We start from the raw sequence: 25,611 nt of genomic DNA, 5'->3' as shown, positions 1-25,611 counted from the left end.
CCCAGGGGGGCATTGGGGCTCATTAACCAGACCCACAGAGGGGCAGGAACAATAGTCCAACAGGGAGGGTGCCTGCCTTACACAACACGGTCAACCTAGGTTCAAGATCTGTCGTCCCACATGGTCTCCTGAGCAGTAGCAAAAGTGATTCCTGAGTGCAGGGCTCATGTTGGGTGTGACCCCAAAAGAACAAATAAACCAAAAGGAAAACAGACACACAGAGAACCAGGGCCTTGTTTTGGAGGACGGCAGCTTTCTGTGCCCACACTACACTACACTTAGGGAATGGTGGAGAAAGGAGCTATCCGTGGAAAGGGGGCTCAGAAGTGAGAAGTCCCAGAAGAATTAGAGGAGCCAGCCCCTGCCCTAAAAGGCCCAGCTCAGTGCAAGACCCAGCTGGACCAATACATGTCTGGAATTGCTTTGCTTTCAAGGTGAAAGCGATGAATTGCTTGGCAGTTGAGCAAAACTGGAGACAGACAGACAGACAGACAGACAGACAGACAGACAGACAGACAGACAGACAAAGGCAGGATCAGGAGACAGAAGGGAAGGGAAACTGGACACGGTTATAAACTTGGCAAAATATCTACCATTTTAAAGAGGAGGAAAAGGTGCCAGGAGGCGGAGAGCAATCAGAACAGAGCCAAGACTTCCAGGACCAATAAACAGGGTTCTTTATACTGAGAAGGACTGAACCAGAAATAGAGGCAAATAAAATGAATAAGGGCCTGAATCGCACCTGCCTTGTGGGTGTGAGGTCTTGAGTTGGAGCCTTGCATAGCCTTGAATGCAGATCTCATACCCCTTGGGAGAGATCCCAGCACCACTGCTAAGTGAGAGCTTTCCAAGTCATCACAAGAGCAGCAATGGGAAGGAGGTGTAGAGGGTAATTAAATGGACAATACAGGCCTGTTGGTGTTATTTGGGGTGAAGATGGACACTGTGGGAGGTAGAGAGGAAAGAGAACCAGCCTGACCTTGGCTATCATTTGAAATCTTAGAATCAGAAAGATGGGGGGGGGAGAGAGGGGGAGGAAAGGAGAAGAGAAAGAGAGAGGGGGAGATAAGAGAGGAGAGAGAGAGTAAGAGAGAGAGAGAATAAATCTGCACCCATCCCCTTGGTGGGGAGAGATCTGGGAAAGATTTGAGGCCAGGGGCTGGAGCAATAGCATAGCAGTAGGACATTCGCTTTGCAGGTAGCTGACCCAGGACAAATGCGGGTTTGATTCCCGGCATCCCAGATGGCCCCCTGAGCCTGCCAGGAGCGATTTCTGAGCACAGAGCCAAGAGTAACCCCTGAGTGCCAGCAGGTGTGACCCAGCCCCCCAACCCCTCAAAGAGAAAGATTTGAGGCCAGAAAAAAGAGAGAGATATCCCAAATGGTCCTGCCTCTGGGGAAGGGGTGGATGTGGGGACCCAAGGTGGAAAAGGAAACCCCCTCTTCTCCTTGAGACTTCTGGACCAAGTTTCCCAGCTTCTGTGGGAAGAAAGCTTCTGAGGAGGGATGCTTTTCTTTTCCTTTTTTTTTTTTTTTTTTTGGTTTTTGGGTCTCACCCGGCAGTGCTCAGGGGTTACTCCTGGCTCCATGCTCAGAAGTCGCTCCTGGCAAGCACGGGGGACCATATGGGACGCCGGGATTCGAACCGATGACCTTCTGCACGAGAGGCAAACGCCTTACCTCCATGCTATCTCTCCGGCCCCTTCTTTTCCATTTTTATTTATTTTTTGTTTTGTTTTTGTTTGGAGGCCAGATCTGGCGAAGCTCAGGGGTTACTCCTGACTCTTTGCTCAGAACTCTCTCCTGGCAGGCTTTGGGGACCATATGAGCTGCCGGGAATCGAACCTGGGCCTGTCCCATGTCAGCAGCTTGCAAGGCAAACGCCCTACCGCTGTGCCATCATTCCAGCTTCCCTTTTCCATTCTTAATCAGAAACCTCTTAATGAAGCCCAGCACAGGATTTTGATGTGGTGCAGAAAAATTACCGGGCTTTGTTAGCAAGCAGATGCCTGCGTTGTCAAATCACCATTTTCACCTGCATTAATTGCGCTAATGGTCTCTGAAAAAGATTCCTGCAGAGAGTTGAGGGGGGCAAGGCTAGGGCTGATGGGTAGGTGTGGGGGTGCTGGGGAACAAGGCCAGAGATCCAGCCCATCTGGTGGGGGGGGGGGGGACAGAGCATCAAGCTGATCTCTAAACCTTGAATCACTGTGACCTCCCTTCATATTTTTTTAGGGAGCTTGGAACACAATTCCCTCCAACCACTGGGCTTTATTACTGCTGTAAAGTGAAAATGCCGTTGCCAAATCTCAGAGAGGAGCAATTACATTTTTAAAGAAACTTGATGTCCACAGGAGCACTGGCTGCATTTATTTAATGACTCTGATCCAAAGAACCGCCACGACATTTTTGTTCTTGCGCTGAAATTTTTCTTCCCCAATCCACCGGGCACCACAGAGGTCTTTCAAAGCCTAGGAGGGGAAGGTGTTAAGATAGCATTCGCCACTACCACCCTCACACCCACCCGGACTACTGGCTCTGCACCAGTAGCAACAGCCCCCAAGACCCAGGGTGACAGAACTCTGAGCAAGGTTCCAAGGTGGCTAAGCCACCAAGCAGCAAAGGGGAAAAAAAAAAAATCTCAAGGTCACAGCCAAGTAACTCAGATGAAGCCGGTCCAGCTCCAGAGGCTCTCAGGGCTGGCTTCCCTTCTCTCCACAGCCCAATGTTATCAGCTCATATGGAATCGTGCCCCCCAAAATAGCTAAATACCAAGGCCAGGATGGTTGACCCTCGCAGGCAAAATCTTTCTGTACATAAATATTTGTCTAGGGATGAGAAAGTGACTCCGGCATAAGTAAGTCTTTAAGTTGTGAGTCTCAAGTATCTCAGTGAAGGGCCACTGACTTCCAAGATTTTCAGCCTCTAAATGCTTTCTCTGTTATATGGCAGGGGACCCGGCCATCCCTGTCGTCTGCAGCTTTGACACCAGAAAAGAGGACGTTTCAGGACATTTTTATGGAGAGTTATGATAGATGGGCTTTGCGCTCACCGTTGAGAGGATGCTGATATTACAAAAACTCAGGTAGAGAAGAAAAATAACTATGAAACAGGCTGCCAGCTGAAGCAAAACCACAGCCAATTTAGCAGAGGAACACTAATTCTCCAAGGGGCGGAAGGAGGGCAGGAGGGTCGAGGCTGGGAGGGAGGGAAAAGGAAGCCCCCCAACCCTCACTCAGGAAAGAATGCAGTTGCTTATAACCCCATATATGGTAGGGACACAGCTCCCCCTGAAACCTGAGCAGGATTTGTTTTATTTTTTTTTCAAAGCCAAAAATGCAGGAGCTTGTTCACAACCCAAATTGGTCCATCGATTGCTTCAGGATGCATAAATGGTTTTATTTTGGAATCACAGGCACGGTGCAGCTTCGGAAATAAGCCACTTCTGGGAACCCGCTCTCACAGTTAAGAGCAAAACAACAAATGACATAATTGAGGGGGGGTCTGCTGGGTGCATGAGGGAGGGCAATATGGAGGTGGGGGGGTAAGTTGATGGCCCTGGCACTGCCCATCTTTAAGAGAAAAGCCTTGAGAGGGTGGGCAGAACAACAGTATATCAGATAAGGTATTTTCCTTACATGTGACTGACCTGGGTTCAATCCTCAGAATCTCTATAGTCCCCTGAGCACTGCCAGGAGTGACTGATTCCTGAGTTTTCAGCCAGGAGCAATCCCTTAGCATCACTGGATATGGGCCCCAAACCAAAAATAAATGAATAAATAAAATAGTATATAAAAAAAAAAACTCTGCAAGAACACCGCTCTAAAGGCTTTCAGGCAGGGAATGGGAGAGGAAGGAAATGGAGGTGCATTGGAGGTGGGAAGGATGTGGTGAAGGGGGGTATTCTTTTTTATAACTGAAACCCAACTACAAACATGTTTGCAATCATGGTGCTTAAACAAAGATATATTAAAAATTAAAAGTAAATAAAATGGGGCCGGAGAGATAGCATGGAGGTAGGGCGTTTGCCTTTCATGCAGAAGGTCATCGGTTCGAATCCCGGCGTCCCATATGGTCCCCCGTGCCTGCCAGGAGCAATTTCTGAGCATGGAGCCAGGAGTAACCCCTGAGCACTGCCGGGTGTGACCCAAAAACCACAAAAAAAAAAAAAGTAAATAAAATACTTGTTCAATAAAAAATACCCACAAAGTTTCTATGCCTGCCCCATCCTTTGAACCTCGATGCCACATCTGATGGAATCCAGTAGGTATCCACACCCATTTCACAGTTCTACAGAACGAGGTCTTGAGAGCCATTGGAGCCAGAGAGATAGCACAGCAGTAGGGTGCTTGCTTTGCATGCTGCCAACCTAGGACAGACGGTGGTTTGATTCTCTGCAGTCTGCCAGAAGTGATTTCTGAGTGCAGAGCCAGGAGTAACCCCTGAACGACGCAGCCAGATGTGATCCAAAACAAAACAAAAAAACAAACAAATGAAAAGGAACCAGGGCCATAACAGAGGAGTGTTCCGGGTGCTCAAAAGTCAGGAAGAAGAGGAGAAGGGAGGTCACAGCACTTAAAACACTTGGTGACCTGTGACCATGAAGTGTGTGTGCAGGGGGATGTCCGTGTTCCCCTTGAAAAGTGGGGCGTTGCTGCCAGGCCAGAGGCAGAGATAGACTTGGCCAGTGGGGGTCTTATTGGTCCTGCACAAGGCCTGACAGTGTCCACAGAGGCTGCCAGAGCCACACCTCCAGGCAGCCTACAATAAGATTAAATAGTTTACATCTGGTGGGAAAGAGCACAGGAAGAGGTATGATGTACCTAGTCAGCTTAAAAAGTTCCCATCACAAGGCCCGAGTGATAGCACAGCGGTAGGATGTTGGCCTTGCATGCTGCTGACCCAGGATGGACCCACATTAGATCCCCGGCATTCCATACAGTCCCTTGAGCCTGCCAGGAGCAATTTTCTGAGTGCAAAGCCAAGAGTAAACCCTGAGTACAGCCAGGTGTGGCCCCAAAACAAACAAACAAAAATATCAAAATAAAGTTGCCATTTCCCCTACAAGTAGTTTACGTGGGTTTTAATGGCAGTTCTTAAGACTATAGTTGGAGCCAACATCCTCTATTCCTTTGCAGTCAGTTCTTGTGACTTACAGTACAAGCCAGCATCTGATGTCTTCAGATCTAACTGGCCCTTCTCCTGGTGAGAGTGGGGTGTATCTGATTTCCCGCTCCCCCCTACCAAGCCTTAACACCCCTCACTCCACCATGCTCTGGAGGGCAGAACCATAAATCACACTTGTTTTGGATTTCCAAGTATAGGCCATCACCTGGATGCAGCTGGTACCATTCAGAATAGATATGGAGCAAACAGCTCTGTGGATGCCAGCAGGCAAGGTTCAAATACCCAAGCCAAAGTCAATGACAATAGAATCAAGAGACCCAAACTATAACAAACTAAATACAAAATGGGCCTGTGACACTAGCAGTCCAGGGGGCTAAGGGTGGAGGTATAGGATGCATTTGGGAAGATTGGCAGAAGGTCAACATTGGTGGTGGGAAGGGTCTTAACTCGCTGTCACCATATGCCTGAAATACAACTGAGAACGACTTGACAGTGGTCTCAATAAAAAATTTTTTTTATAAAATTCCACTTCCTGGGGTCGGAGAGATAGCATGGAGGTAAGGCACTTGCCTTGCATGCGAAGGATGGTGGTTCGAATCCCGGCATCCCATATGGTCCCCCAAGCCTGCCAGGAGCGATTTCTGAGTGTAGAGCCAGGAGTAACCCTGAGCACTACCAGGTGTGACCCAAAAACAAAAAAAACAAAGAAACAAAACAAAACAAAACAAAAATGCCACTTCCCTGTTTGCCTGGGTTTTAGACTCCCAAATTCAGGAAATGAAATCTGTGTGTGTTGGATAAGATTTAGGTTGCATCGTACTCAGGGCTTACTCCTGGCTCTGTGCTCAGATATCATTTCCTGGCAGTGCTTAGGAGACCAAATGAAGTGCTGGGGATCAAATCAGGGTCAACTGTCTGCAAGGCAAATGCCCATACCCCTGTACAATCCCCCCAAATCTCTTGGAAGGCTGCCTACCTTCCAGGAGAAAGTTAGTTGTGGCGAGGAGGCTGCAGATAGAGGCTGGGTTCTAAGCAGGGAGGGCAGAAAGGAAAGGCTGGGCTCCTTAGCTGCGTCTCTTCTTTTCTCTCTGCTTCCCCCAGCACATAGGAGGGAGCTCAACAAAGTGGGGTTCCTTGTCTTCCCTAATACATTCCAGTTAAAAGAAGTTACAATAGGAGTGGGCTGGGCCCCCAGTGTTGCCTCCTGCCAGGAAAGCAGGGACCCAGGCAAACTGTGACAAGTGAGATTCCTATTCTTTGCACAGCCTACCTGTGCTGCTACAAAAGTAAAACGTAAAGTCTGTAACCTCAGAATCTTTCAAAAGCAAGTCCCCACCCTGGGGCACAATTAGAAGTCTGTGTGAGCTGCGGTGTTAACATCAGAATCTTGCTGGAGGCTGAAAGGGGGAAAGAAGGAAAGAAGAAGCAGAGGAGAAAGATTTCTATGTCAGCCTCCAGCTACCTTCACAGCCTTTCAATGCCCCACCGTCAAATCAGAGACTCTGAGTCTGGCTGGAATTGGCTGGTCTGGGGGTCCCTAGAGAAGTCAAGGCTGCCCTCCTATGGCTGGAAAGGACCCTGGTTGGAAAGGCAGCAGCAGCTTAAGCCAGCAAGGAGGCCTGTTTCAGAGCAAAGCCCTTGGCAGGACAGAGGAGGGGATGATGAGTTGGGGGGAAGGCTATGCAACGATTCATGTTAGCATGAGCCTGCCAGCAATGAGGGACTATGTGCTCTGTACAGGTGCTCCATACATACGTGTGTGTGTGTGTGTGTGTGTGTGTGTGTGTGTGTGTGTGTGTGTGTGTTGTAAAGCCAAAGAAGAATGGGGAAGTGGATGGAGGGATGCAGGTGGGGGGGGAGGGCAGTCAACAACAGTCAACACATAAAATCCAGTTGGGACTGGTTAAAGGGTCATGTTTATCTTTTTGCAACTTCATCCAAATGATAAGATGGCAACCAATCAAAATAAGCGTGTAGGGGAGCCAGGGCAGAAAAATAAACACCGAGTACTGGGGTGATTATTTCATATTTCAGGACTGACAAAGCAGGAAGACAATGGGACTGGAGCGATAGTACAGTGTTTGCCTTGCACGTAGTCAACTCAGGTTTAATCTTCTTCCTCATAGGGTCCCCCAAGGCAACCAGGAGTGGTCCCTGAGTGGAGAGCCAGGAGTAAGACCTGAGCGCTACTGGGTGTAGCCCCCCCACAAAAAGTTGAAAGGCAAGAGTATTCTACCATAGCCTCTTACCCCCCCAAAAAAATATATAGGGGCACTGAAACATTAGCCTGGTTAGTCCAAAATCACCCAAACATCACTTAAAAAGCCCCCCAAATAAATGAATGAATAGGGAAATAAAAATATCCTCCTTCCACCTAAGGAAAAAAGAAAACATCATTTATTCTCACAGAAAATAAGCATCTCAAAGAGTATTTTTTTTTGTCCTACCTGGACCCATACTTTTGGAAAACCTTGATCCAAGCTAATATACAAGAGGAAGTGTGAAGAAAGGTTCTTTTTGTTTTTTTCAATATGTTGTATGGTGCTCTGTACTTGGCCAACAAGCATGCATTCAATAAAGGTTTGATAAATAGGGAGTTTTCAATGCATCACTGCCAACAGGACTCACACACACCAAGAATGAGTGCAGGGCAGAGAAAAGTCTGCACAAAATCCACAAACATATTACTCAGGGTTCCCAAAGGGACATACAGGAATGAAACTGGTGGCAATGACTGTATTCCAAACACTAAGTTAGAAGTAATAATAACTTGTAATGGCTTCAGTTAACCATTTACAATGGGAAAATGACAAGTATGTTGTTGAAATACAGTGCTGGACTCAATACAATGACATATATGCTTACAGACAGACTTTTCCAGGGCTATTAGGCAAAGGTTGGGCAAGGGGTGGATAAGTGAAAGGGCTGGCCACTGAGCTTTTAACTCCTGGAATGGTTCAAATACTCAACAGCTGCTTGGGATTTTTAACCCAATTCAATAGTGTTCAGAAGCAGTTTCCTGGCTCTGCAATGTTCAGGGATCACTCCTAGCAGTCTCAGTAGGGATGCTGAGGCTGTAAGAAAGCTGTTTAGCTCTTCTCAGGATGAAATGCACACACACATGTACACACACACACACACATACACACACACACACACACACACACACACACACACACACCAGTACCACCTGGATGCAAACCACATTCTTTAACCTACAGAGAGAGTTTGGAACGCATGAAACCAGCAAGTATGTACACCTGACTTCAGATATTTCCTCTAGGAGGTGGACACCAGTGTCCTACTACTCCTTTTCTCATTGACTCTGGAACACCACCACAGGTGGGGTGTAAGGGCCAGAAGGTGAGGCCTCAGCAGAGGGGGTACAGAGTGCAACCCTTCTATTTCACTTGATTTAGTAGGAAGAAGGCCAAGGTTTTTGTCTCCCACTCCTTGGTCAACTTTCTCAGCCTTCCACAAAGGCAATTCTGAAAGAAGGAGAAAACATTCTCCTAGACATTATAAATGACTTTGGTATATGGCTGGGATGAAGCCAATCACAAGACTGAGCTGAAGGGACCTTGAGAAGCCCTGTCCTGGCCCACCTTTGAACAGACAGGCTGAGTGCCATATGAAGGTCACAAAACAGACGAGCTCCCGTGGACGGTGGACAAGGTAGCCAATTTTTAGCCAACCATTTTTTGGCTGGAAACCTATGGAAGATCTCCCTTTTTTATTATTATTAGTTTGGCTTCTGTTCATTCAAGATAGATTTATTTTTTTCTCCCAGAAATCAAATGTTTCAACATAATTGCACATAGTAAATGGCTTGCCTTATCTGAACCTGTCACTGCTGATTTCACAAACAAGCTTCAAGGAGGGATGGGAGCCCCACTGGGCAGAGGATAAGCTGCTAACTGAACTGTGGGGTACCAACAGTCTCCAGACTCCTCTCAGAAGCAAGTACGGGGGAACTCTGGCCATCCATCACCTCTTTCTAAGCTGCTCCCAGGAGGGCTGCACCTTCTGAGTCTTTTTTTTTTGGGGGGGGGTCACACCCAGTAGTGCTCAGGGGTTACTCCTGGCTCTGAGCTCAGAAATCGCTCCTGGCAGGCACCAGGACCATACAGGATGCCGGGATTCAAACCACCATCTGTCCTAAATCTGCTGTGTGCAAGGCAAATGCGCTACCGCTGTGCTATCTCTCTGGCCCCTCTTAGTCATTTTTTTTTGTTTGTTTGTTTTTGGGCCACACCTGGCAGTGCTCAGGGGTTACTCCTGGCTGTCTGCTCAGAAATAGCTCCTGGCAGGCACGGGGGACCCTATGGGACACCGGGATTCGAACCAACCACCTTTGGTCCTGGATCAGCTGCTTGCAAGGCAAACGCTGCTGTGCTATCTCTCCGGGCCCTCTTAGTCATTTTTTTTTAAGATTGGTTTTAGTTTGGGATTTTTAACCCAATTCAATAGTGTTCAGAAGCAGTTTCCTGGCTCTGCAATGTTCAGGGATCACTCCTAGCAGTTCTCAAGGGACCCTATGGGGTGCCCAGGATTGAATTCAAGTTGGACACGTGCAAGAGAAATGTCCTACCCACTATCTTATGATCTCTCTGGCTCTTCTTATTTATTCTTTTCTGGGAGCCATACCCAGTGGTGCTCAGGGTTACTCCTGGCTCTGCACTCAGAAATTACACCTGGCAGCCTCAGGGGACTTTATGGGATGCCAGAGATCGAACCCGGATTGGGAAGGCAAATGCCCTATCTGCTGTGTAGCACTCTGGACCTTCTTATTCATTCTTAACTTCCAAAACTTCATTTTCTTTATATACACATTAATATTCTCTCATCTGAAAAGTTCAGATCGTCTTTCTAAACAGACTTTATTTATTTATTTATTTATTTATTTATTTATCTTTGGAGGGCCTCATCTGGTGGCTCTCAGGGTACTCCTGACTCTGTGCTCAAAAATTGCTTCTGGCAGGCTTGGGAGACCATACGGGATGCTGGGAACCGAACCCGGGTCTGTCCCGGGTTGGCCACATGCAAGGCAGAGGCCCTGCTGCTATCGCTCAGGCTCCTCTAAACAGATTTTTAACATAGAAAAACATTGTTCTGTTTTGCTTTCTTTGGGGGTGTAAGTGGCAATGCTCAGGGAGGCTACACAGTTCTGTGCTTGGGGTTATTTTCAGCAATGTTTGGGGGAGACCTGTGGAACAGGGGAGTTGGATCTTTGGTTATTTCCCTTACCCCATAACATAAATACATCTTTTTATTGGGGAAGGGGTCACTCCTGGCAGCGCTCAGGGGTTCCTCCTGGCTCTATGCTCAGAAATCTCTCCTGGCAGGCTTGGGGGACTATATGGGATGCCTGAATTGGAACCACCTTCCTTCTGCATGCAAGGCAAATGCCTTACTCCATGCTATCTCTTCGATCCCAAAACACATCTTTTTAATAGCCAACATCTGGAAACACCTTGCTCTCCTAAAAGATTAGGATAAATACATAAGTTGAGCATTATTTAGAAACAAAGAAATGAAAGAAATCCTGCCACTGACAATATAGATGAATCTGGAAGATTAAAGAATAGATACTTAGTGAAATAGCCAGAGAGTGGCAGGCAGTAATTACATGTTCTCCAGCTCTTGTGCAGTCTAAAAAGTCACTCACAGAGGCAGAGTAAGATAGTGATATAGAAGAAAAAATGAGGAGATGTTGGCTAAAGAGGATTTATATTTACAGTAAAAACAAAAACAACAGAGGCCATCAGGCTAGAGTGATAGTACAGCAGGTGGGGGGGGGGCTCCTTTACATATGACCAACCCAGGATTAATCCCCAGCACTATCTATAATCCCTGAGTCCCACCAGGAATGATTCTTAAGCACAGAGCCAGGAGTAAGCCCTGAGCACAGATGTGCCAGCTGTGTCCCTCCCCCCAACCCCCCCAAAAGACCAACTTGGATAGCTACAATTTGCTAAGATGTCAACACATACAAATCACGAGGCTAAAGCAACTTGATTACGGTCATCATTTTACGATGTCTAGTTATATCAGATCATCACCCTGCACGTATATTTGTGTTTCTCCGTTACAAAGCAATAAAGCTAGAGATTCAAGAAGTAAAAAAATAAACAAGTAAACAAAAACAAAATGGAAGAACGCAAGCAAAGCAACGAATGTACATGGAGGTGCTCTCCTAGAATAGAAAAACCAGTCAACCCCCTTAGCGTTGTAGCTTGCAGAGGGGCTGGGTTGGAGAATGCTTGAGGACTGTTTGTACCTGGTAGAGCAGCTCTTTTTTTTGCCTTTTGGGAAAGGCACTTAAGGCCCTAAATTGTGCGGAAAGGCGTCAACAGCTCTCCAGGAGTGCTCTTAAACCCTGCCTGACTCCCTCCACCAGAGAGAAGCAGCCACCTCCTGCGTTTTAAATTCCACCCACGGAAAGTCCGGCCCCTTTCTCCTGCAGCTAACGTAACACAAAGCAGCACTTGTTTTCCTGTTGCTTCTACAGGGACCAGAGGAACACAGCCCCCCTGCAGGCTGGGTTCTGGCAAGGTGTGGGATAAAGACACAGCCTAAACCTAAGCCTCAGAAGAAAAAGGACCTGAGCATCTGAAAAGGCTTGGCTCCTGCAGGCTCCCACAGGCTCCCAGATATCCAGAGGCAGCCCTGCCTGCAGTCACCTCTCCCTGAGCTGCAAGGCTGTTCTATGCGCTTCCAGAAGGATGCCACAGAGAGATTAGCCACAAAAGTCAACAAACAAGCCAATCCTGGTCCATTTGTGCCTTGGAGCAACAGACAAATGTGAGGGACTTGGTCCAGAGCTTGGGCATGTTTTGAGGGCAGGCAGAGGGCTAAGGGAATTCTGAGCCCAGAAACTCAGGCCTGATGTATGGCTGAGCTGAAAGGGAACTTTACAAGGAGGTGTGTGTCTGTTGGAAGTCCAGGCTTCCCCAACCTTTCCAAAAAAGTCTTCATTTTTTATTTATTTGTCTGGGGGCCATATTGAGCGACACTCGGGGGTTACTCCTGGCTCTGCACTCAAGAATCAATTCCTGGTGGTGGTCCGAGGTAACTAGATATGGGATACCTGGGATTGAACTCAAGTTAGCCATATGCAAGGCAAGCTCCAGACTCACTGTAGAGCCCCCATCACCTTCTGATGATTAAATTATCTGAGTCTTTCTGAATTGTCACTTAAATGGAATCCACATTTATAAGTGACCAGTTGGATCAAGTCTTTTTAGAGTATGAATTTATCATCTGGGAACTCCAGATCTTTTAGAGCCAAAGGTGAATGGACTATTTCTTTGTAATGATACAGATTTGCTAAAGAGAAAAGATGAATTGATCAGGGGGAGGTGTTCCCCAAATAGTCAGAGGTCCCCCAACTTCTAGGAAAGATGATATGGGGAGAGGGTGTGACAGACTGGGAAGTTAAAAAAAAAAAAGAAAGAAAGTCAATGTAAGAGAAGAGACGAACAAACTCCAGGTGAGTTTAAGACACTTGACATGGGCCATTGGCCAACACACTGGAAGTAGCCCTGGTCTACGCTGCCTCAGTTTCCAAGTAGCCGCTGGGATCTGGAGCAGGGTCAAAGGTCTTTCCAAAGCCCCTGGACAACAACTCCCCTGATCTCCTCTCCCAAACAATTCTCCTCCAAAAGAAGGGTGTGTGTGTGTGTGTGTGTGTGTGTGTGTGTGTGAAGGGGGTGTGTGTGTGAAGGGTGTGTGTGTGTGTTTGTGTGTGTGTGTGTGTGTGTGTGTGCATGAGATCACCAAACTGGCTTTTTAAATGTATTTTTTATTTTTGCAACAGTGAGATTATCCCCCAAGGAGCCTGCCATCAGGAAGTTATTTTTCTCAATGAACTGACACCATATCTGTGATAATCCTCAAGAGGGTCAGAAGCCTCCTTTCCAACAAGGTTCGGGACACTCACATACTTGTAGGTCTAGCTGCCTTGTGTCTTGTTTTTTGTTTTTTTTTCAAGGGAGGACCCAGTGATTCCAAGAAAGCTAGTGACTTGCCCCAAGATACACTCACTGTCTGATCTCCAATCAGCAGGATCAGAGCAGACCTGCAGGTCACTCTGGCCCTCACCAAATCATCTTCCCATCAAAAGCTTAGAGCATAGCAACAGCAGAAGAAGCCACCCACTGATTTTTCACAAATGCCAGAGACCTTCTCCTTCTAAGGCGCACAAAACCCACAGTCCTTTTCACACTCGAATCACACATCTGCTGGAGCACTTAATAACGCTCTTCCTCGCATTCGCCTTTACACTCCCACATGAAGTCCACAAGTGGAAAGTAGGGGTCCCTAGGAATCCCAGAGTGGGTCAGCTATGTGCTCTGTGAGCCTGCTGTTTCCAGGGGCGCAGAAAGGGCAAGCCAGCTTCAGATGGCACAGCAAGGAGTGCTGGTGTTGACTTAGGATGGGCTGGATCTCCATGGCACCCTCCCACCTGAGCCTTACCTTGACAGCCTCTGCGTGGGTCACCCGTGCCAGGGACTTGTCGTTGACTCTCAGGATCTGATCCCCCACTCGCAACCCTTCCTTCTCGGCCAGAGATCCAGGCTCCACCAGCGACACATAGATGCCCACGCCGTGCTCGGAGCCCCCTCGGATGCTGAAACCCAGACCCTCCTGGGCCTTGGCGCGTCGGAGACTCACCAGGCGCACTTCTCCGGGCCCTGCACCGTCGGGGCCACCAGCCCAGGAAGGCTGCCTGTAAGGGGTGGTGGCGACGGTGGTGGCGGGCAGGTAGAGGCCCTCGGCGGTGTACTGGTCGAAGAGCAGCTGGTCGGAGCGGGGGATGACCAGGCGCAGCATGGGCAGCAGGCGCCGCTTGCCCGGGCTGTCCAGCAGGACGCGCAGGGTGCGCACCAGGTCGAAGACGTTGCGGCGCGCGTGGTAGGCGTTCAGGCAGTGCGTGATCTGTTCCCGCTCCGGCTCGCTCAGCAGGGCCGTGAGCGCCTGGTGCAGCTGCCGCACGTTGGCCGACAGCAGCCGCAGCCCCGCAGTCGCCCCGCCGACCCCGACCCCACCGCCCGGCCCGGCCGCCGAGCCCAGAGAGCCCGAGCAGGACGAGCTCAGCGACAGGCCGTCCAGCTGCGCGCTCATGGCCACGCGCCGGCCCCGGGGACCGACCCTGGGGAGCGGTGGGAGACTTGGGGGGCGCGTGGAGAGCAAGCCCGGATCCTGGCTGGGAGTCTTGGGGGACCCTTGGAGAGCAAATCTAGGTTCAGGGGGTCTTGGGGAGCTCAGGGAGAGCTAGCCAGGATCTGGATAGCAGGAGACGGTGCGTGCAGTGCAAGCCCAGATCCAGGCTTCGGGGACTCTGGCGGGGCGTTTGGAGAGCTAGCCCGAGTCCAGGGAGTCTTGGGGCGCACGGTGCTAAGGGTCCAAGGAGTCTTGGGGGGACGCACAGAGAGTAAGCCCGGACCCCGGGAGTCTGGAGGGGCTCGCGGAGAGCAAGCTAGAATCCGGATTCTAGAAGTCTTGAGGCGCGCAGTGCAAGCCCGGATCCAAGGAGTCTTGGGGGACTCAGGGAGAGCAAGCCTGGAAACAGGGAATCTTGAGGGGCGCTTGGAGAGCAAATCTAGGTCCAGGGACTCTTGGGGGACGGCGCAGAGAGCGAGTCCTGATCCCGGGAGTCTAGCCAGGATCCGTATTCCAAGAGTCTTGGGGCTCACAGTGCAAGCCCAGGTCCAGGGAGAGTCTTGGGGAACTCGGAGAGAGCAAACCTGGAAACAGGGAATCTTGGGGAGGGAGCGCAGAGAGCAAGCTCGGATCCCGGGGATCTTGGGGCGCGCAGGACAAGCCCAGATGCAGGCTTCGGGGAGTCTTGGGGGGCTTTTGGAGAGCAAACCTAGGTTCGGGGAGTCTTGAATCCTGGATCCCAGGAGTCTTGGGGCGCGCAGTGTAAGGGTCGGGGGGGGGGCAGAGAGCAACCTCGGATCTTGGAGTCTTGGGGGACTCAGGGAGAGCAAGCCAGGATTCGGATCTCAGGAGTCTTTGGGGGCGCGCGAAGAGAGCAAGCCCGGATCCTGGCTGGGAGTCTTGGGGGACGCTTGGAGAGCAAACCTAGGTCCAGGTAGTCTTGGAGGGCACTTGGGTAGCAAGCCCGGGTCCCGGGAGTCTTGGGGGGTGGGTGGGGGCTCGCGGAGAGCAAGTCGGGAGTCAGGGAGTCTTGGGGTGGCGCGAAGAGCAATCCTGGATCCAGAGAATCTTGCGGGCGCACAGAGAGGAAGCCTGCGTTTAGGTAATCTTGGGGGGCGCACGGAAAGAGCAAGTCCGAAACCTGGCTGGGAGTCTTCGGGGTAGCTCGGAGAGCAAACCTAGAGCCAGGGAGTCTTGGGGGGCGCACAGAGAGCAAGTCTAGATCCAGGGAGTCTTGGGGCGCACAGTGCAATCCTAGACCCAGGAGTCTGGGGGTTGGGGGATGAGCAGAGCGCAAACTCGGGTCCAGGAAGCCTTAGGGAGCGCGCAGGACGCAAACCTGGATAACAGGAGTCTTGGGGAGCGCAGTGCAAGTCTGGATCCTGACTGGGTGTCTTGGGGGGAGCGCGGAGCTCAAACCCGGATCCTTGGAGTCTTGGGGCGCACCCGGATCCCGGGAGCTGGAGCCTGGAGCTGGTCCTGGGGGGCTTTGCGCCAAGACAGGCCGCGTCCTGGGACTGTCCCCGAGCCCGGGGCGAGCCCCAGGGGGGTCGTGAGGCTGGCTGGAGTCCGGAGACGAGGCGGAGGGGGTCCCCCGGGTCACGCAGGAGGGCGCCCCGAGACTGCGGCTGGGCCGGAGGAAGGAGACAGCCGCTACATCCTGGAGGGCGCAGGGAGAGCCCAGCCGGGCCGGGGTACCCCAAAGTCCTAAGTCGGAGTGTGGGGCGTCCGCAGGGGCGCTCCGGTGGGTCCCCGAGCCCCTGCGCGTGCCGGGCAGGGGTTGCGAGGCATGGTCCGGAGCCCCCCGCGCATCTGCGCCCCCGGGGCGCAGACTTTGCGAACTGTTGAGCCGCCGGGAGCCGCGTCTGGCGATGCGAGTCCCGACGCGCGTCTCCACCGCCGGCCCCAGCCTTGGGCCCGCCCCGGCCCCTCCCCCGGGGCGCCCCGCCCCCCAGCAGGCCCTCCAGGAAATGACGTCCCGCCCGGAGCCAGGCGGTTGCCTGGAGACGGGGTGCAACAGTCCGGCTAGGGGAGGAAGGGGTGAAGGTGAAGGGAGGAGGGAGGGAGGGAGGGAGGGAGAGAAAGAGGGAGGCATGGGTGGCTGGGTGGGTGGATGGCTGGGTAGGTGGGTGGGTGGATGGATGGATGGATGGATGGATAAATGGATGGATGGATGGATGGATGGATGGATGGATGGATGGATGGATGGATGGATGGATGGATGGATGGATGGATGGATGGATGGATAAATGAATGGATGGATGGATGGATGGATGGATGGATGGATGGATGGATGGATGGATGGATGGATGGATGGATGGATAGGTGGGTGGATGGATAGGTGGGTGGATGGATGGTTGGATGGGTAGATGGGTGGTTGGATGGGTAGGTGGGTGGCTGGGTGGCTGGCTGGATAGATAGATGGAAGGAAGGAAGAAGGAAGGAAGGAAGAAGGAAGGAAGGAAGGAAGAAAGGAGGGAGGGAGGAAGGAAGGAAGGAAGGACGATCAATGGATGGATGGATGGATGGATGGATGGATGGATGGATTTGTGGATGGATAAATGGATGGGTGGGTGAGTGGGTGGATGATGGGTGGATGGATGGGTGGAAGGATGGGTAGATGGATGGATGCATGGATGGATGGATGCATGGATGGATGGATGGATGGATGGGTGGGTGGGTGGGTGGCTGGCTGGCTGGCTGGCTGGCTGGCTGGGTGGGTGGATGGATGGATGGATGGATGGATGGATGGATGGATGGATGGATGGATGGATGGATGGGTGGGTGGGTGGGTGGGTGGATGGATAGATGGATGGATGGAAGAATGGATGTATGGGTGGCTGGCTGGGTGGGTGGCTGAATGGATGAAAAGGGTGGATGGATGAATGGATGGATAAGAGGAGCCCCAGGGATTTGCAGAGCTGTTCTCAATCCCTCTCCCCCTGCATATCTCAGACTGGGGGGAGGGGACTGGGAATCTCTGCTGCCTGCACCGTGGAGTGTAGACAATTCTCTTTGGAAGCATCAGTTGACATCATGGGGGGTTGGTCTATCATCTTTTTTCCCCTTCTAATATCCTCAACGTTTCAGGTTTGGTGTTAGAAACCTTCACATGTCTTCTTCCCTGCTGACATGCACTGACATCCAAGTGAATAAGGATGGGGGTTCTTATAAGGACACCTATGTGCAAGCAATGGAGACGCCTGTGTGGATGTCTGGGCTGGCTTCCAGCTGATGGGAACCCTAGTCCCCTCTCCTGTAGGTGTCAAGGCTGCTTTCAGACATGTCAGGTGTGCACAATGCGTGTGCACTTTCCACTCAACCGGGTGCTTATCAAACTGGTGAGTTCTGAATGTGGGAGGTAGGTTGTATCCCCGTGTCAAGATTCAGAGCACATGATTTGCATGGGGGAAACCCTGGGTTCAATCCTTGACCCTGGAAGAATCTTTTGGAAAGAATTTTTTCTTCCCCTCCCCATTCCAATATCACAGGGTATGCCCCCCAATAAAGCCAGTTAATTATAATGGTGTAGAGACCTCACAGTTGTTGGGGGTGATGGTGGCCAGAACTTTATTAAAGATTTGAGATTGAATGAAGTCGTCCAACCTAAAAGAAGGTTGAACTGATCCTGTTCTGTATGGTGGGTGACCCATAATGTTTGCTTTATGCTTTGCCAAAAGGTAGCTTGAAAAGGAAGCTGTAAACACGCCGACCCTTTTTACTTTAATTCTCTCTTCTTTGCTTTTCTAAAACAAATGCCCAGGGAACATATTTGACAGTGTTTGAAAGAACCGTTCCTTTGCCTCTGGCCATCGGTCCTCTAGTCGGAACTGAGTGGTTCATAATGTGTCTTCTGCCTTCTACTCGACTGCTGTTGGAGCCTTTGATAAATCTAACCAGTGATACTGGGAGGAAAAAAATCAATCCCCCTCCCCCAACATATTAATGGCACACCTCAAAATGTCAACAAGCAGGGCTTAATTGAATGCGGTTGAGATTTTCTGCAAATGTATTTCATGCTTAGCTTTCACTTAGCCTGTATGCTAATTATAATGACTGTGATTGGCTTGATAAATGCTTCCCAGGAGCGAAGATCCCCATGCCTAACATTTTATTTCCGTGCAAAGGATGTTTGTGGGGGGGGGGGGGAGGTGTTTGGCAAGTTAGGCAGTAGAAACTCCATCTTCTTAGGAAAAAAAAACACACTTCTGCAAACATCACATAGAGCATCTGGGAAGCTGTGTTTAATTTCCTACAGGCTGGGGTGAGCAGGCATGCTGCAAGTGCATGGAAAAAGAATTCATGGGGGTTTCTTCCATCCATCTTGCATAACCACCTCAGTATCTGCTTGCACCGGGTCCCCTCGCATGAGAGGCGGTGCTCAAATCTCCAGAATCCTATTTCATGTCTGAAGAAGTGTTTGTCATTCAGAAATACACTCTTGGAAACCCAAGATGCCTGAGTTCCTGGGGGCTGTGCTGTCTTACATGTTTCAGACCGGCAGGAACTGCCTATATGAAGAAGCATAGGACTGGCCTGGGCTGCATACTGTCCTCTTCAGTAGGAAATCCTTCTCTCCCTTGTGTACTGCAGGTATGCCCTTCTGTTTTGCTAGCCGAAGCCACTTTGGAAGGATTGGTTCTTGTTTCAGGAAACCAGGTGACTCGTTGAATGCCCTTCTACTATGGATGCTGGGAAACTTGAAAGAGACACCTGACAGTTGGACAGATGGAGGGAGGGAAAAAGGGGACACAGGATTCAGCGTAGCCATGTTTTGTGTGCCACAAAACTTCTGCTGTTTGTGTCTCGTGTGCTTGTTTTAACTAAAACGGCAGTTCAGCAAGTTGCATTCTGGGTATCGGGCAGAAAATCCTTATTCCAGGCTCAAACCTTCCCTTGTCCAGCTGGGTGACCCCTAACAACAGAGGCTTCCCCACATCTGCAAAATCAGACTTCTGAGACTTCCTTCTGGTGCTACAGAGGCCAGCTGTGCATTCTGTGCAGTAAAAAAAAAAATGCACCCTGAAACTCATAGTGGGGGGCTACGGTTGTCTCTCCATCTTTTTTTTTTGTTTGTTTTTGTTTTTGAGACATACAACTTGGCATTCAGGACTCACTCCTCATTGGGCTTGGGATAACCATATGGAGTGCCACGAATCAAATCCAGGTCTGTCGCGTGCAAGGTAAGAGCCCTCCCCTCTGTATTATTGCTCTGCACCTACACAACCCCCGTTTTTATTTATTTATTTATTTATTTATTTTTTACAGAATTATTTATGGTACATAGTGACAACGAATGAGGGGCACTCCCACTCCCAATGTCCTCCCTCCACCATCAAACACCCCCCCCCCCCGTTTCCAGCATGCATCTTATATTTCCCTCCCTTCCCCCCAGAATAATAATGCAACTGATCTCCACTTTACAGCTTGTTGTAGATTGTCTATTCTGTTGTTGTTTGGATAAAAAGGATAAGAAAAAAAAAAGGAAGAAGAGAAAAAAAAATTTGGCCGCAACTACCAAAAAAAAAAAAAAAAGAAAGAAAGAGAAAAAGAAGGAAAAAGATGCACCCGACTACTGAGAAAAGAAAAAAAAAATCACCAAATAATAGCCACAGGAGTGAAAAGGGAAGAGAAAAGTGGAGGAAAGAAGGAAAATAAAGTCAAAAACTAACAAATCAAAACAAAACAAAAAGAGGGGGTGCTAGAATGGCAGGCACAACCCCCATTTTTATGACATTCTTAAAGACCTTTTCTATTTCATAGTTACTGGTAGCTTCTTCTCTTCCATCTTTCTCCTACACCATCTCCTTAGAAAGCAATCTAGATTCGTTTATGTTGAGAGACATTTCCCATGAGACAGTTAGAAAAATAGAGCTAATGTTTCCTGCCAGACATAGTTTTAAACTCTTGTATTTAAACTCACTCACTTCTCCCAATTACTCAGGAGCAGAGATGCCACCATTCCCAACAGCCTGGAAAAATAGCTTACGAAATAGTCTAGGGCTGGAACTCAGCCCCAAGGTAGGAGAGATGGTTCAAGTGAAGCTTGGGATTAAAATTCAGGCACTATGGTCCCAGAGTAATTTGTTGTGGCTGTCATTGTTGAGTTTTGTTTGTTCATTTTTGGGTCAAACCCAGCAATGCTCAAGGATTACTCCTGGCTCTCAGCAATCACTTCTGGTTGTGCTCAGGGGACCATATGGGATGCTGGGAATCTAACCTGGGTTAGCTGTATGCAAAGCAAATGGACTATCTCTCCAGTCCAGCTCTAGTGTTCTTTTGATATATTTTTGAATTTAAGCACAGTGGTTATACAGTTGTTCATTATTGGGTTTCATTCATAGAATGTACACCACCCTTCACTGGTATACTCCTCCCACCACCAATGTCTCCCATTTCCCTCCCATTCTCATCCCCATCTGTCTCTACAGGTTCTCTCTGTCTCTGTCTGTCTGTCTGTCTGTCTGTCTGTCTCTACCTCTTTTTTCAACACTGGTTTGCACTATTGTTAATGGAGGGGTGCCTTGCGTGTCACTTTCTCCCCTTTCAAAACCAAGTTTTTGTCCAGAGTGATCAGTTCCAATGATCATTTTCCTTCTGTGTTTCCCAAAAAATAAGACATCCTCCGAAAATAAGACCTACTTACAGGTTTCCTGCTGGGTTAACTATAAGGCATCCCCCTAGGCTCTGTCTCAAAATGAAAATTAATTTACCATAAACTGGTTGCTAGGGCTGCCCCGACTGGAGTCTGTAGGATTCAGTTTGTCTGGTTTGACAACTACTGTACTACCGTACCACATACAGGTAATGAATTTCCTTTATTTTCATTTAGCAATAAATGTGTGCCTTGTTCTTCTTCATGGAAAAATAAGACATACCCTGAAAATAAGAGCTAGTGTATCTTTGGAGGCAAAACTCAATATAAGACACTATCTTATTTTTGGGGAAACAGGGTAGTAGACTGTTCTCTACATGCACTCACTGCTCTTTGTGGTAAGCTTCCTAACCTGGGCTGGACCTCTTGACCCTTACCTCTATTGTCTATAGATATTATTGTGCCCCGCAGCTTCTCAAATGTTTGGCTCCAGTCAGAGGGAACAAAGACCCCATTTTCTTTAGAAAGTTGTGGTGGGAGCACTGAAAGTGAAAAACAAACCACAAATGTGTCCTATTTGAAAAGCGTTATAGGGGTAAAACAAGCTGGGCTTTAGTATGTAATGGAAAGAGGTATTTTGGGGTAGTAAAACACATGCTTAGCATGTGCAAGGTCCTGAGCTTGATCTCCATCAAGGTATCTTCCCTCATCCAACAAAGATGGATATAGCCCTGGTGATACCCAAACACCACTAAGAGTGGCCCCTACTTTTAGAAAGAAGAAAAAAAAGAAAAAAGAAAGAAGAGAAAGAAAGAAAAAGAAAAAGGGAAGAGGAAGGAAGAAAGGAAGAAAGAAAAACAGAAAGAAAAGGAAAGGAAGAGAAAAGAAAGAGAAGAAAGAAGAAAAGAAAGAAGAGCAAAAAGGAAGAAGAAAGAAAAATAAAGAAAGAATAAAAAGAAAGAAAGAAAAAAGAAAGAAGAAAAAGGAAGAAAGAAGAAAAAGGAAGAGAAAAAGAGAAAGAAAGAAAAAGAAAAAGGAAGGAAGGAATAAGAAAAGAAAAAAAGAAGAAAGAAAGAAAGAAAGAAAAAGAAAGAAAGAAAGGAAGGAAGGAAGGAAGGAAGGAAGGAAGAAGGAAGGAGGAAGGAAGGAAAGAGAAAGAGAGAGAAAGAAAGAAAGAAAGAAAGAAAGAAAGAAAGAAAGAAAGAAAGAAAGAAAGAAAGAAAGAAAGAAAGAAAGAAAGAAAGAAAGAAAGAAAGAAAGAAAGAAAGAAAAAGAAAGAGAAAGACAGAAAGGAAGGAAGGAAGGAAGGAAGGAAGGAAGGAAGGAAGGAAGGAAGGAAGGAAGGAAGGAAGGAAGGAAGGCGGGAGGGCCCGGAGAGATAGCACAGCGGCATTTGCCTTGCAAATGGCCGATCCAGGACCAAAGGTGGTTGGTTCGAATCCCGGTGTCCCATATGGTCCCCCGTGCCTGCCAGGAGCTATTTCTGAGCAGACAGCCAGGAGTAACCCCTGAGCAATGCCGGGTGTGACCAAAAAAAAAAATAGAAAAAAAGAAAGGAAGGAAGGAAGGAAGGAAGGAAGGAAGGAAGGAAGGAAGGAAGGAAGGAAGGAAGGAAGGAAGGAAGGAAGGAAGGAAGGAAGGAAGGAAGGAAGGAAGGAAGGAAGGAAGGAAGGAAGGAAGGAAGGAAGGAAGGAAGGAAGGCGGGAGGGCCCGGAGAGATAGCACAGCGGCATTTGCCTTGCAAATGGCCGATCCAGGACCAAAGGTGGTTGGTTCGAATCCCGGTGTCCCATATGGTCCCCCGTGCCTGCCAGGAGCTATTTCTGAGCAGACAGCCAGGAGTAACCCCTGAGCAATGCCGGGTGTGACCAAAAAAAAAAATAGAAAAAAAGAAAGGAAGGAAGGAAGGAAGGAAGGAAGGAAGGAAGGAAGGAAGGAAGGAAGGAAGGAAGGAAGGAAGGAAGGAAGGAAGGAAGGAAGGAAGGAAGGAAGGAAGGAAGGAAGGAAGGAAGGAAGGAAGGAAGGAAGGAAGGAGGAAGGAAGGAAAAAGAAAGAAGAGAGAAAGAAAGAAAGAAAGAAAGAAAGAAAGAAAGAAAGAAAGAAAGAAAGAAAGAAAGAAAGAAAGAAAGAAAGAAAGAAAGAAAGAAAGAAAGAAAGAAAGAAAGAAAGAAAGAAAGAAAGAAAGAAAGAGAAAAGAAAAAGAAAAAGAAAAAAGAAATCTTCAGGGACGGAGGGAATTTTGAGACGCCCTCCCAAGGGTCTCAGTCTAGAGATGGGAGGTGGGGGCTCCAAGTCTGTGGTAGGGGTTGCTGCAGAGCCTTTCCCAGCTCTGAGATTCCAGAAAAGGAGGGTGAGCCTTTGGAGTTAGCTCTGCAGCTCCAAGTCGTTCGCCTGTCGCCTCTGCACTGTCAGTGGGGATGGTATCAGCAGAGAAAAGGGAAGCAGGCATTATTGATAGAAACACAGGGAGATAAGAGAGCTGGGTGCGGGGAGAGAAAGCATAGAATGAGCAGCAAGAAAGAAGAGATACCAGTGTTTGTCTTGGCTGGAGCATAATCTTCAAAGCCTGTCTCTGCTGCTCACAGAAAATAATGTGGTTTAAGCTGGAAGAACAGAGAATGGGTTTCCAGGTGCAAGTTCTATCTAGTGCTAGAGGTCTGTGTGACCTTGGCAAATGAAGGCGGACTTGTTTCCCCGAGCACCCTTATTTGTAACATGAGGCCAGTGACAAGATCATTAATATTATTAGGAACTTTGTTAGTATTAGTGTGTTTATTGCCAGCCTGGCAAGAACACTGTACTCGCAAAGCGTGCATCCATCTTGTTTTCACACAGGGCCCTCAAGGACAGAAGCTGAACTCCCCTAGCTCTGTTTCCAGTGCTCAGGACAAGCTCATAGGAAGCATCCAGGAACCATGCCCTGAGTAGAACTTAGTTTCTCAACTTTGTATTTCAAATAAAATAACTGAAGGCCGGAGAAGGCCACTGTCTTATCCATAGTCACACCAAGAATTACTGGTGCCTCTCCTAGATTGTCTCTCCAAGCCCTTTACAGACAGTTGTCCTTTCTTTTCAACCCCACAACTATTCCCCAGACAGGTATTCTCACAATTCCCCTTTGCAGATGAGAAAACTGCATATCAGAGTAGTGAGGTAGAACGGTTCCCTCAGACTCCATGCTGCTAACCCCCCATCATTCTCACCCCACATGGTCTCTTTATTATTATTATTATTATTATTATTATTATTTATTTTTCTTTATTTAAGCACCACGACTACATACATGATTATAGTTGGGTTTCAGTCATAAAAAGAACACCCCTTCACCAGTGCAAACCTTCCCACCACCAATGCCCCCATCTCCCTCCTTTCCCACCCCCTCCCTGTCTGTATTCGAGAGAGGCATTTTATTTCTCTCATTACCATTGTCATGATAGTTGGTGGCATCACCTCTCTAACTAAACTCACCACTCTGTGGTGAGCTTCATTCATATCGTGAGCTGGTCCTTCCAGTCCTCATCTCTTGTCTCTGGGCATTATTACAATGATGCTTTTGTTTTTCTTTTTTTTTTTTTTGTGGTTTTTGGGTCACACCCGGCAGCGCTCAGGGGTTATTCCTGGCTCCATGCTCAGAAATTGCTCCTGGCAGGCACGGGGGACCATATGGGACACCGGGATTCGAACTGATGACCTCCTGCATGAAAGGCAAACACCTTACCTCCATGCTATCTCTCCGGGCCCTGTTTTTCTTAAAATTCATAGATGAGTGATACTATTCTGTGTCTATCTCCCTCCCTCTGTTTTATTTAACTCAGCATAATAGATTCCATGTACATACACCACATGTTCTCTTTGAACCTAGTATGACGACAGAGGCTGAGTTCTCCCCCGGGACTTGGGGAGAAATGACAGGCTCACATGATGGCCACCATCAGTTACAGGGAGCCCACTGGGGACTCTTAAGAGGCAGAGCCATGCAAGTGACATTTCTGGGCCTGCTGTGCTGTAATTCGATGGCTACAAAGTCCAGCAGAGTTTTGCTAATCAGGGGACAGTGTGTTGGTGACTCAAGACATTAGCCTAGTGCACAACAGAGCAGATCCCATCAAGAATTTCCCTGTTATGGGGCTGGAGCAGTGGTGCAGAGTGGTAAGGCGTCTGACTTGCTAGCCTAAGACTGACTGCGGTTTGATATCCTGGCGTCCCATATAGTCCTCCAAGCCAGGAGCGATTTCTGAGCTCATAGCCAGGAGTAGTAACTCCTGAGTGTCATTGGGTTTGGCCCAAAAACCAAAAAAAAAATTTTTTTCCCCTGCTAGGCTTGCCTCAACCCCATTAAATGGAATATCCAATTGTGCATTTGCTCCCTCTGATCCTTTATTTCTCATTCAAACTTCACTGAGTGCCATCTTTGTTCCACTAGGTCACCTTTGGGGTTCAGCAAGAGGGAGCCCAGCAAGCTTCCTGCCTGCCAGGAGCTGATAATTAGGAGCAGCTGTGCTGGGTCACCCAATGTGCAAACTGGGGTGGGGGTGGGCTCTATGGGGTTTCCGAGCTTTGACTCTAGGTCCTAGACAAGGTTTCCCAGAAGCCTGACCTGCTGAGAGCCTCTGATCCCCTCCCCTTTCAGTACCACCGGCTGGGATCAGATTAAATAATTCTTGATCATGCAACCTTGCAGGTTTCCTCTCAGAGCCTCAGTTTCTTTACTAACAGAAAGAGGG

General features: G+C 48.7%; 1 protein-coding gene across 1 annotated transcript in view; it reads right to left on the bottom strand.

Moving 5' to 3' along the window:
* Positions 1-14,324, bottom strand: part of WHRN (whirlin) — an 89,055-nt gene extending 74,731 nt beyond the window's left edge. The window contains exon 1 of the mRNA XM_049774134.1: positions 13,606-14,324. Coding sequence (XP_049630091.1) covers positions 13,606-14,253 — 648 coding nt within the window. The 5' untranslated portion in view covers positions 14,254-14,324. The remainder of the gene's footprint in view (positions 1-13,605) is intronic.
* Between the last annotated feature and the right edge of the window lie 11,287 nt (positions 14,325-25,611).

The sequence above is a fragment of the Suncus etruscus genome, chromosome 5 (assembly GCF_024139225.1).
Source record: "Suncus etruscus isolate mSunEtr1 chromosome 5, mSunEtr1.pri.cur, whole genome shotgun sequence".
Classification (NCBI taxonomy): Eukaryota; Metazoa; Chordata; class Mammalia; order Eulipotyphla; family Soricidae; genus Suncus; species Suncus etruscus.
The sequence above is the reverse complement of the archived record's forward strand: the minus strand, read 5'-3'. Positions and strand labels throughout refer to the sequence as shown.